Here is a 13,404-nt window from a genome sequence, read left to right on the forward strand (position 1 = left end):
TCTGATGCTGCTCTTTTATGTACTGTCGAAGCCATATCCTCCATTCAGTGATGAGTGATTCACCCGCTCTTGACGTCTCAAAGGGGATGCGCATATGCCACTCTCTGCTTTGAAGGCTGATTGTGCGAAGGTACATGCAAATATAACCGTGTGTTTGTCAGGCTCGCAAACATCGCGTGGATGCTTTGCTCCATGTGCAAGCACAAACAGGCACAGCACTTATGTGTGCGTGTCTCAGTGTCAGTGTGTAAGCATGTGTGCGTTTTTCAAACTTTTCTGGACTTTCAGTTGCAGTCCACAGAGCGCTGGAATGAAAGCATATTGTTTGCCAGAACACATGCATTGCAGCCATGTCTAAAAGCAAGAATGTAAATGTGGTTCAGAACCTTACGATGATTAATCACCACTTGCCCTGTGAGGGGTGGGAAGTGTTTAATACATGCAAAATATAATTGGCTACATAATAATGTTTTCCCATTTTTCTGTTTTAATTCCCAGCGTGATCGAGCACGTCCTGCAGAAACAGCAACAGCATTTGCCGCAGCTCTATTCACACATGCTTCCATTCTTTCTGTATGTTTCAGGATGCTGGAGTACTCGCTCAACCTGCAGAACGTCAGCTTTTCAGCAGTGAGGACAGTTCGTGTGCTGAGGCCGCTGAGAGCCATCAACCGAGTGCCAAGTGAGTGTAGATCTCTGCTCACAAGCCACATCCCAGACCCTCATACACTCCGTCCTTTTGCAATTTTAGGCTTCCTCTCCTTGTTTTCTAAAAGTCAGGCCAGGTTGCCCAACTTTTAGTCTGGGAATAGCTTTAGGCCAATTTCAGTTATTATTAAAAAGTAGATGGTGGCGGTGCAAGCGCAGGGTGAGAACACAGATAATCGTCCAGTCTGTGAGGTTCAAGCGGCTGTGCTCTGACAAAAATATCACACAGACAGTATGGAAACATTCAAAAACACATTCAGCACACTAATTGTTTTGCTTCCTTTGATATCTCAGTATCACTCCTTTCATTGGGCCAAAACAGTCAGGTCCAATTTTAAATGCGCTTGGCATTTTTCTTTTTTCTTTCTTTCTTTTTCTTTTTTTTTAAATTGCATGCAAAAGCAGGAACCCATGTGTGCAACAGACACCATATCATAGTTTGACCAAGCAGCCAACCAACCTGCAGGGCTGAAAAATGAAGCCGGCATGGAAAAGCGCCAATGGCCACTTGAGGCTGGCTCCAAGAGTGACTAAATCCCCACAGTCTTTCATGTTAAAATGGCTAACTTCTGCTAAGAAATTAGCCTAATGCCAACAAAAAATTGTTCATGTGTTGTTTTGATCTCTATAATAACCACATAGCAGTATTTTTTTTTTACATTCACTCCTTAGGCTCTTGTTTGCTATTAGCTGTTTTTCAGTATGCTTCAAATCAAGAGAGCAAAAACAGCAAAGAGTGACCTTTGTATTTTTTTGTAATTCACCTCTTTCAATCTTGTTGAGGCTAAAGTTGAAGTTAAAGTTGTTTAGCAGACTTGATGCTTAGCAGACAGCTAAAATCAAGTCACTAAGTCGGACCACTCAGTTGTGTTCTCTTGATTCCCCTTGAAGCATGCTGAAAAACAGCTAACAACTATCCTGTGCATTAAAATTAGTATCCCTTTTGCCCTGACCCTGTCTCCCCTCACCCTAAGCTGTTGCAGCAGATGGTTGCCTTTCCCTGAGCCTGATTTTTCCAGGTTTCTTCCTGTTAAAAGGGAGTTTTTCCTTCCTACCATCGCCAAGTGTTTGCTCATAGGTGGTTGTCTGACTGTTGGGGTTTTCTCTGCATTATAGTAGAGTCTGTACATTATAGTAAAATGAATAAAACTGATTTGAACTGATGCTGAGGAGTCCTGTAAATAGAAATCAAAAGGCACATCCAAAAATGGATACTGCTTGCTTCCCAATGGCCAGCAAGCAGTATTTTGGTTCTCGTGATGAACTAGGCTTGATAGCCAAAGATATTAGCCATATGGTTTTATCTTATCTTATATCTTATATTGGGTCTATTTGCCTGTAATGTTGCTTGCTATAATTGTTGGTCATGCAGGTTCAGTTCCTCCACAATGGCGGTATGTAGGTCAGAGGCAAGTTGATCCACGGTTGGACACCTTCAGCGTCTCTGTGTTTTGCTATTCTCCCCATCCAAACAGTTTTGGTCTCTGACAGATTTATAAGCAATTTTCCAATTCACCAACTTCTATTAAAGGACTGTAGTTCATAGCAACACTCACAGACTGACTGTCACACTTGTTCATTACCCTCCACGAATCCCTCAGTCACTCGCCCTGTCTCGCATCCTCGCCCATCTCATACTTACTCTCACACCCTCCCCCAGAAAGAGTGCCCCCTGTTCCCTTCCCCTTCTATTCCATCGGTCTTCATTACTGTTTAATCAGTGCAGATTGAATTTCCAGTGCACACATTAAGGTTTAAATAAATCATAAGGATTTCTATAGTACCCCAGCAGTCCACTTGGTGCCTTCCTTCTTAACTTGATATCAGCACCTGCAATGCTTTCATTTTAGATACAGATCCTAATTATGTCATTGGCTTCTCTCAGAATCATTTCATCGCAATGTGTTTCAGTGTGTGTGTGTGCAGGTGTTTACCCCATGTCGGTGCATGAATGGGATATCAACCCCCTTCCTCACCCATTCCCCCAGCCGATGACACTCTTAAGGCCTTTGTATAATCTCACTCTCTTGTCAATCAAAGCCATTGCGGGGGGTTCACCCTTGCTCATTACCCCTCATATGCAACACACACACACTAAGAGAGTGCACAGTTACTCACACTGACTCGCTCATTAGGCATCCAACCATCCCTCACCCTAATCATGGAACTAATAGTGGCATTCATGTGCGGATGATTTGGTCTGACTCTGGCCCTGTGGGGAAAATGTCATTGGGTAGATTTGTACTGGTGGTAGTGATGGGGCGGGTGGTAGTGATGGGGCGGGTGGTGGGGGGGATGCCTTTGGTGTGGCTTCTATCTGTCTTCTGCCCCCGTTTTAGCTTTTTTGCTGTCTAATCAGATCTTGTGGAGAAACTTGCAGCATTCATCATGACTCTGGGTGGGGATGTTTGTTGTGTAGCTCGGGCTATTTGGAGGTAAACTGAATTGAATCTGAACACGTGGGTTCTCCAGTTTTTTGATGTTGGCCATTCATGTCCTAGATGATAGAGAGGTTTTAGAGTATGAGGCCTTTTCCCATTTCTGTTTTTCCCCTGTTTCATTAGTCTACAGTGATACAAAGGCCAAAGCTGCAGTTTGACATTTGAAAGTTCACCAAGTTGATAAAAGAATTTGACTTGCCTAATTGGCGCATTTGCCATATTTTAAAAGAGGTGATGTGGCTTTGAGTCATACATGCAAAAGCAGCTCTGTCCACATAATTAATTATATAATTTATTATTGATATACAGTGCTCAAGCATATTAAAGAAACACTTAGAAAAGTCATCAGATCATGCTGGATATCAATACTTATACAGCCTGGGTAAGGTGTTAGGAGTGAAAGGATACCAAACTGTTTGATGGAGATTGGTATTATCGTTAAGGCTGAAGTCAAAGACACCCTGAAAATCAAAGCGCAAATATGATGAAGCAGGCCGGTCAGTTCTGCTGGAATTTCATTGCATCAACTGAAAATAGTACTCAGTAGTTTGTATGGCTACCACCTGCTTGTTTGAATGCCTGGCAATGTTGGGGAATGTTCCTAACGAGATGACGTACTGGGGAAACCCCCCAGATCTGGACCAGGGCATCACTGAGTTCGTGGATAGTTTGAGGTGCAGCCTGGTGGCTTCAGATGGACTAGATAATGTCTCAGGAGTGTTCTCTTAGATTTAGGTCAGGAGAGCGTGGGACAGGTTAAAGGTATCAGTTCCTTCATCCTCCAGGAGCTGCCTGCGTACTCTTGCCACATGAGGATGAGTACAGTCATGAACCAGGAGGAAGCCAGGACCCACTGCCCTAGCATCAGACCTGACAGTTGGTGCAGGGATTTTATTCTGATATCTAATGGCAGACCATCACTGACCTACCACCAAACTGCTCACTGTGACTAACATTACAGGCAGCATAATGTTGTTCATGGCTTCTCCAGACCCTTTCATGTAGGGCTGGGCGATATATCGAGTTTTTTAAAAATATCGATATATTTTCATACGAGATATAAGATGTGACAATATCGTTTATATCGATATAGTCTATGTTACGTTATAATTATATTTGTGGAGCCGCAGGTTTGCCTCTCTTTCGTCCACTTTTGTCTCTACGCAACGTTACTCGGCCTCGCCTCTCCTTCACTGAACACAACTCCCCTTCCCCCATAGCTTCACCTGCAGGCAATGACAAGATGAAAGCGGAAAATCTCCGTTAGCGAGTTACCGTGCATGGGGCTGGACGGCGTCAACGTGTTAGCGAGCTAACCGCGCTAGCGAGCTAACCGCGCTAACGACATGCAGCCCGGAGGGGCTGCACGGCCTAAAATCGTTTCATTTTCTCAAAAATCGACAGTGCGCCTTATGTATGAATTCTGGTTGTGCTTACTGACCGCGAACCGATTTTATGTGGTACACAGCGCTCAGCAATCTGTCAAAAAAAAATTTTATTATGACTTTGCTAAGCTACAGAGCTGCACCGCTTGATGGATTGTCGGAGGATTACGGCTACCGAGGAGGAGCCTCGCGGAGTGATACGTACTGTGTGTGTATAAGGACCACAAATGGCACCTGTTCAGAGACGTGGTGCAGCTGTGAAATCTGTCTCTTTGTTATTATGCTCAGCGTCTATTAGTTTACATTTTGACTGCACAATTGTGAGCTTTTTGTTATGCACAAAAACAACATTGTTTTCTTTTATTTATGGACCATGATTATTTAATAAATGCTGATAATTTATTTTTGAGTAATTTCTTCATGTACATCTACGCTGTATGTAAATAAAAGTGCCCGTGTGACATCTGGGACAGTGTGACTAGGAACTCTCTTTTTGTTCTTAACTTATGGCTTTAAAAAAAAAATCCAGATATATATCTTATATCGCCATCCAGCTAAAAAATATCGAGATATGAATTTTGGGTCATATCGCCCAGCCCTACTTTCATGTCTGTCACATGTAAGCAGATGTGACAGGTCCAACACGTGGACCTGCTAATTCTGATATTCTATCAAGAATGCCAATCAGGATGATGCCGAACAGCAAGCAAAGGTCCCACTAGAGAATGTAGGGCCCTCGAGCCACCCTCTTGAAGTCTTTTTCTGATTGTTTACACCAATGACGTGCTGGAGAACATTTTTATAGTGCTCTACAAAAGAATAGATACCAGTCCTGCTGATGGGTTAAGGACTTGTCCAGCTCTCCTAGAGTAACTGTGTCTCTCCTGGAATATTTTTCATGCTATTGAGACTGTGCTGGGAAACATAGGAAACCTGCCAATAGCATGTATTGAGATAACACCCTGGACAAGTTGGACTACCTATGCAACCTCTGCAGGCTCCCAGTATCTCCTCATGTTACCAGTAGTGACAGTGACCATAGCCACATGCAAAATTAGTAAAAAAAAAAAAAAAGCAGTCAGAAAAGATGAAGAGGGAAAAAATTTAATTTGCCTTAACCTGTGAAATCATTCATATTTTGGGGATTGGTGCTAATTTCATTAACACCAAAGCAGACACCAACACCGAATATCTTGTCTAAATATGGTATCTGATATTTTGTTCTGATTTTACTACCTTATTTGGGAGGGGGGACAAGTGGTATATTTGACTTATTGGCAGGCAATTATTTTATTATATTTTTAAGTCACTTAACACTTGCCTAAGAATCACTAAAGTATAAACTGGCACCTTACTTAAGGGATGAATCATTTTTGTGTCTATACATAATAAACAACTTAGCAGCGAACCCATTTTAAATAGCATCTGCAGGCACTTTGTTGCTAGAAGCAACACAATTCGTTCCCATTTCTTTAGCTGAATCTATGAAAAATGCCAAGGATAACACAGTTGGACAAGCATGAAATAGTGTTCTTGCACCAACAAGGTGATTCCCAAAGAGCTATTAGCTGAAAACTTGGTACAGTATATGTCAGCATGGAATATAGTGTGTTTTTAGAAATTTGAGGAAATTGCCCTTCTTTTTCTGGGGCACAAACGAAGAAGTGGCAAAAACTATCTATAAAAGATGAATGGTATCTGAAAGTCATTTCCATAAGAAATAGGAACAAATCCATTAAAGACCTGACACAGGATCTCAGAGATGCAAATGGGACTTCAGTTGAGCCACCTACTGTTCGGTGGGGCGTCATCAGAAATGGTCTCAGTAGAAGGGTAGCTGTCAAGAAGCCATTGTTCAAAAGCTTCAGGAAGCCCGCAGAACTTCCTGAAGTCTACTTAAAGAAATTGAACGAAAACTTTTATCAGAGAGTTCAGGCTGTGTTGAGCTACAAAGATGGTCATACTAAATATTGACTTACAAACTCTTGTGTTTTACAAACTCGGGCATTTCAGTAAATTAATCTTTTTCCCACTTGCCTAATGAAACACAAAGAAATACTGGGTAACTTAAGACTTATGGACAGTACTTTACATGAATGAAGTTAACGGTGATTCAGTGCTCTCAGAGACAAAAGAGAGACGTATCAAGTTACATTGGGGAAAAATATCTACCAAGAGGGAAAAAAGGCTTTTAAGAACATTATCTTCTATCAAACTAGTAACCTTTCTATTGTGATTTTTAGTCGACTTGACTGTTGATTCAATATTTGCAATTTTAGTGTCCTGGTGACCACCGAAATTCAAGTTAATTTAGTGCTTGAAAACAACCGCTGAAATACGAGTGCCTGCAGGCCGAGTGGCATGATTGCTTCAAGAAGGAGTTTTGGCGGGAAATAAACTCCCTGGTGTCTCTCTTTCGTCCACTGTGTGCACAGAGATGCATCTAGGCCAGTGTATTTCCGCTGTTCCATCTGTGCCTCACAATTAGCATTATGTAGAGAGTTTCCTTAGTAAATCTGTTAACATGGTGTGAATATGTTGCAATCAACCTGGGGTTATTCAAATCCAGTGTGAATTGGGCTTAAGAGCTGCTTATGCATGAACATTAAATGCTCATGTTTCTAAGTGATTAGCCAGCATTCTGGGCTCAGGTGTAGAGCAGCTGACCACTCCACAGGTTGAAAGAAAGCCATTTGGCACATTAACAGCAATTACTCTAATGCAGTGAGCATCAGCTCTATGCAGTGTAGGTGTTGTGTAGGAAAAGGTATTTTATTTAGCACCAGCAAAGTTTCAAATCACCAATACTGTCATTGCTATTTAGTATGGATGGGTATATAATGTGTAGACAGGGTTGCAGTTTGCTATGTTGAAATGGAAATGGTATATCTCTGCTACTGGAGAACAAGGGAAATGGGTCACCATACTCAATAGATCTCTTTATCTATCCATCTATCTGTGATGACTCTCTAGTTTTAATTGTCAGTTGTATATTTCAATATATCAAAAATGTAAACGTAACTAAACCTGCAGGTGACACGTGTCTGCACACCTCAGCTGATGGCTTATATGCAAGCACTTACAGGTCAGCACCTTTTGCTAATATGGTAAAAACTTTCCATCTCCAGCCTTGTATTTAAATTTCTTGTTGCTATTAGTCCACTGCTGCCAAGAATGTAAGTCATCTGAACCTGGCTCAGCAAATGTATAAACTGTTAAGAGTTCACATTCCTCCTTGTTGTTATCCGGAGCCCCTCGCGGGTCTTTTTGGACTTTTTTCTTTGTCTTACCTTGAGTCCATATTGGAACAGAAGGCTGAAGCTCATCCTAAAACACAGACACACGCACATCTTCACACTCCTGTTAACGAGCACATTGTTCCTGGGCCGGTGTCCACGTCCGGCACTCTGGCAATGATTGATGCGCTAACATGGCAGTCCTGCCAGTGGAAGTGACAGATACATTTCGCAGGCTCCATCCGCTGGCTGCCAACAAAAAAACAAAAATCCCAGACTGTGTCACCACCATATCACCACCCACCGTCTGCCATCTGATTGGCTATTACCCTCACGTCCAGTACCAGTCCGCAGGGACCTTGTACCAGCCTGTCATTGGCTAAATCAAGGCAGACATGACAGCCAGTGACATACCTCTGTGTAGTATTCAAACGGAGTTACTGGGTGCTCTTGTGTCCAGAATACAGTGTTTTCTTGGGTGACAGAGGAGCATCCCCGGCTTTCTTCAAGATATTCAAGGCAAAAGGTGCTTCTAGTAACTATTTAATAACCACATTCTTTAATATTTAAATATATACTATCAGCAAATGCTACTGTTGTATCCTCGAGTCAGCTGCTACAAAATTCAAATTGAAGAGAGCTGCATTAATAGGTTTTAGTTACAGACCTTGAGGCACTGAAAGCTAGAATACTAACTAGAATGCTGAAATGTAATTTTTCCTGCCTTGTGTTTATAGGCGTAAAGGTGCCATTGTTATGCAGGGAAGGGGAAAAAAATCCTTTTTTATCCTCAGGCTTTAGTTCACGCTTATTTTACTATGCAACACGCAGTATTTTCAGAATAGAAAAGGAATCCAGCATGATGGATTCTCATCTACCAAAGTTCCTAGTAGACTTACCCGCCAACTGAAATTGTAATTCCTTATTTGGTTTTGGTTTTAATGAATTTTCCCACCGTGGTTATCGGCAAGTTCTTAATTCCGAACAGCAGCTGCTGGGATTAAAGAGGAACTCCACTGGGTTTATGAATACATGACAGTGTAGTAGACATGTGGCGTACAACATAGCCTTTGAAAGTGATTGTAGCTGCAGAGGAAGTCAGAAAAAATACCGAGTGGTGATACCATCGGGACACTATGAATTTAAACGTGCATTTTAAAGCGCGTTTTAAAAAGTATGGGAACAAAAAAGGTGTGGGAACTGACAGGCAAAGACATTTAAGGTTTGCATCATAGGACAACTAGGTTTCTGGATATTATGATCAGAATCCCCATATATACTTTTTGTCTTTATGAGATGCATTTTTAGGACCAGTGATGTAACCCAGGTGACCCAAAGTCATGTATTAGCCCTATTTTATGTCACAAATGGACACAGACATTTTGATAATATCATAATAAATGTAAAGGTACTGTGAATAGAATTTAAGGTTATTTAATAGACAAACACAATGTTGTACACATAAATATACACTGATTCTTATTAACCTGGAATTAAGCCACTTAACCTTAAATGCGCATAAACATAATTATTAATTCCCAGTATTGTTGTAATTACAACTTCTCCAGAGAAGTGAGAACAACAACAGGTAGTTATAAGCTAACATTATGCCAGCTAATGTGCCGGCTCTGAAAAACAATTTGTGAATAAACTCTCATATGATGAGAGGATGTAGTCAAAGAGCCCGAGTCCAACAAGGTTAGATCGACTTGCCGGCTAATAGCTGCTAACAGCAGCATTGACAGAAAAGTTCAGGATATCCTCAACAACTCGCCTCAGTATAGGTGTCATGGGACAGAAGTGAGCTTCACCAAATCATTGACTGATATCAAACTCCCATATTAGTCAGTCAGTTTTACAGCCATTTCCAGGGTGATGAGACGTGGACACCTACAGCGGCCACCATAGCTAGCATTGTGCACTTGAAGTAGGAGGAGTAAGAATTCAGTTGACTGCAATCTGACATCTAGTGGTGAGATTTTACACACGTACCCTTAATTTAACAAGCAAAACAAAGCCGAATCATTCTGAAGCTTAACACAACAAAAAATGCCAAAAACATCATGAGACAAGTTACAGGTACCGTCCGAGGTTTGTACTTTACAGAAACCGTTCTTAAACTTACTGTAGGAGCAGTATTTGACTTTTAATCTGTTCCTATTTTAATCATAAGCTTTTATTAAACCTAATCAAGTCGTTTTGATTGAACCTACCCGAAACAGTCTGAAAACTAAAGGTCAAAGTTGCTGCCATCCCTCCTAACGTGGACGTGATTTTGTTTTTTATACTTCCTCATCTAGCGAGATAGTATTCTGGAGGACTACCCTGCACATTGCAAACTAACATTAAATATGCACTCAGTGCGTTAAATGAAGATAAGTTAGGAATGAGAATGTGTTGATCTTACTGAACTTTTGCCAAAGTTTAGTTCATCCGATTGTGTCTTTAAATGAGGCAATAATTCATGGGTAACTTAAGAAACCGAATAGATTGCGTCAGGTTGGAGGGCAAAGGTGGTTTTATGCCTCAGGCTTGCAAATGAGCAGACGTAACAAGATAAAACTTTTGCATTCCTCCCAGACTCGGTGAGTCTCGAAGAAACTTTTGGCTGCTGCGAGTACGCCACATTTGAGCGATTGATAAGCTGGAGGCAGCAGTCAATAGTTGATTATCACAAGACACACAAGACACACACTCTTACCCATCCCTGTCTTAATGAGACTGATTAATAGCCCTCAGGCACTTGCTGATTGTTGAGCTGCCTCATGTGCCCTTTTCCCCAGAGCCTTATCAAACTAGCCCACACATATGCACAGGTAGAGCTCGTACACATTTTCCTCACTTTCTCACACACTCGCGAACCTGCAGTGCATGCACATGCAAGCTGTTATTTCTACCCATACATCAATAATACGTAGTGTTTCATCCTGTTCTCCACGCTCTGTTAGGCTTGGTGTTTGAGCTGTACCAGGTTCATGCACACTGTCTTGTAATTCCACCCAGATACGCCCTAAAGGCAACAGCAACACAGGAACATTATCAACCTCGCAGCTCCCAGCACGACCATGCCTCCTCCTCCTCACCCTCCTCCTATGGCACATTGTTTGCCAAGCCACAGTACTGTAATTAAAGAGCTCACAAGAACGTCCTAGCGTCTATTCTTCCCTAAGATGTTGGGAGAAGGGTTTTATAGAAAGGCCTAAGTCACCCCCTGACTTTTGCTGTTTTATTGCGATGTAAATACAAGAGGGAGAGCCTGGATGAGTCAGGGGACGGGTTTGATCCGGAGGGCTCCTTGTTTAAAGAGGAGAGCTGAAGTAATAACACGCTGATAAGGTTAGAAAGAGTTCAGAAGAGGAAGTTGTTTGCCAGAGGATGAAAGTAAAGAATGTCACAGCGTAATCCTTGCTCTCCGCTGTCAATCTTTTGCTGTAAAAAACAAAAAGCTCTTTTTAGGCGAATCTTATTATGACAAGAACACCCCCAGCAGCTGTTGGCGGGCGAGTGATATTTCCTTGCCTAAAGACAGAAGAGATTGTGTTTTACTTGAATTTTCGGTCCCAAGTCATTTTCAAGGTTTTAAGCTGCCACAGTTTCTAAAGGCTTGAAGTTCAGGTCTTTGATCAGCTGGAATATTCCCAGATAAGCAGAAGACGAAAGCATGCACAATCATCACCCCACAGCTGTGTTTTGTCAAAGAGATTTGATGCAGGGGTAAGTGCAAGTGAACAAGTAGATGTGTAAAAAGGTGGAAAAATGTTCCTTTTTAAGTCATCATTTGTTTGAGTGAATGATGGAGTCTAGGGCATCATTTATCACATCCAATCGTTCCTTCAAGCTTATCCAACTAGCCTCACAGCTGGGCCGGAGTCTATTGCAGATGAAATGGTGAAAAAAGGGTAGTACAAAGAAGAAAAATAGTATCCAATCAAGTTAAACCATCTTCAAATAAATACATATAAATATTGGGCTGAGATCTGAGGAATTCGTAGTCCAATCAATACCTCAAACCATTTTTGAGACATTTCTGATTTGTGGCTGGGAGCATTATCCTGCTGAAAGAGGTCGCAGCCATCGGGGTATACTGTTTCCATGAAAGGGTGTATGTGGTCAACGATGCTTAGCTGGTGGTACATGTCAAAGTAACATTTTGGAAACATGATTTGTCCAAGCAGGCTACTTTCTTCCATTGCTTGGTAGTCCGGTTCTGTCCAGTCCAGCTCACGTGCCCATTGTGGACAGGATCCAGTATCCTGACTGGTATGTGACCATGCAGCCCTGTACACAACAACTTGTGGTGCACTGACACGTTCAGCTACATGGGCCAGCCTTCACTCACCCTGTGCATCAGTGAGGATTGGCTGCAGACTGGCTGCTGTTTCTTCCTTTGACCACTTTGACCAGGAACAACCTACAAACCATCAAATTTTGGCCCATGTCAAACTCGCTCAAATACTAATCTTTCCTGCTTGCTCGCCTGGTTCCTTATATACCTCACTCGCTATCACCTGATAGCCAAGATGAAAAGATAATCAGTGTTATTCATTTAACCTGCCAGTGGTCATAAAGTTAAGCCTGATCGGTGTGTTTATATATGTATATTGCACTCACTCACTCATATAAATTGTGTATCTTTAATTTAGGGATTTGTTTATCTGCATTTGCACAGCTATGCCCATGTGGGTTTGTTTGTATGGAAGGCCCGTTGTGGAAAATGGATCAGTCTGACTCAGTATGTAGAATAATCATAAGCATAAAACTATGTGAGTAAACTAATTTAGATTTTTTTTTCAGTGTCTGTTTCTCATAATTTTGTATCCACTGGTCAATACAAAAAAAAATTCCGATGATTACAAAAGTTCAGTTCTAAGCCCGTTCTCTTCATCGGGTTTCATTTTTTTCCACATGGACTCTGGCTATGAGTCTCATGACTCACTTACACAGAGGATTATTTTCATTTTGGGGACATGCAATCATCTCTGTCTGGAGTCGCTTACAGCGAGCTTGTTGCCGTCCACTCGGAGCAAATAAGAAGAGACGCAGGTGTATGCTGCCCCTCGACTCAGAAAGCCCATTAGTTCACAGTACACAGATTACAAAGCTGGCTGGGCCGGAGCTGGACCTGGACAGCAGAGCAGAGGAAGCAGACCTAATCTGCCTGCTAACAGATGGCTCCCCCGATCACACGCAGCAACCCGCCTGCCAGCCGTGTTGGAATGGAGTGGCTGCCCACGGCGAGGTTGGAGAGGGCACACAGGCGGAGGAGGAGATGATTGTTATTGAATATGAAATGTCGATCACTTGGAATGAGCACACTGTAGAGGTTGGGAGAGGCTTGGTGGATTGATTGTCTTACCTCGGACATAAACAGAGGTTCTTCTTAAGAGATTCATGCTCGCGTCTGTCACTGTTTAACAAGTTACTCTCATGAATGGCTCTGATCCAGACGATGTATTGTTTAATGCCCTGATTTATACTCCTCTCACAATAGCACTCTGCAAAACAAACTGTTGCCACTTCAAATACTTTATGTCGTCTTACTTCTGGCTAAATGGCTTCCTAACTGCCATCACGCCTGTTCCAAATACCAATCGCTCAAAGCTGACTTCTTTAATGTTCAGCCATTACAGGCGT

The 13,404-nt window shown here is 42.0% G+C and overlaps 1 protein-coding gene and 1 long non-coding RNA gene across 11 annotated transcripts in view; one reads left to right on the top strand and one right to left on the bottom strand.

The window, feature by feature from the left end:
• cacna1g (calcium channel, voltage-dependent, T type, alpha 1G subunit) overlaps positions 1-13,404 on the top strand; it is a 207,819-nt gene that overhangs the window by 50,879 nt on the left and 143,536 nt on the right. For all 10 annotated transcript variants that reach the window (XM_004557531.5, XM_023153368.3, XM_023153369.3 and 7 more), the window contains exon 3: positions 585-682. In XM_004557531.5, the coding sequence (XP_004557588.3) occupies positions 585-682 (98 nt within the window). The remainder of the gene's footprint in view (positions 1-584; positions 683-13,404) is intronic.
• Positions 1-13,404, bottom strand: part of LOC143419788 (uncharacterized) — a 34,159-nt gene that overhangs the window by 18,547 nt on the left and 2,208 nt on the right. The window lies entirely within an intron of this gene.

Source organism: Maylandia zebra, linkage group LG8 (assembly GCF_041146795.1).
Source record: "Maylandia zebra isolate NMK-2024a linkage group LG8, Mzebra_GT3a, whole genome shotgun sequence".
Taxonomy (NCBI): domain Eukaryota; kingdom Metazoa; phylum Chordata; class Actinopteri; order Cichliformes; family Cichlidae; genus Maylandia; species Maylandia zebra.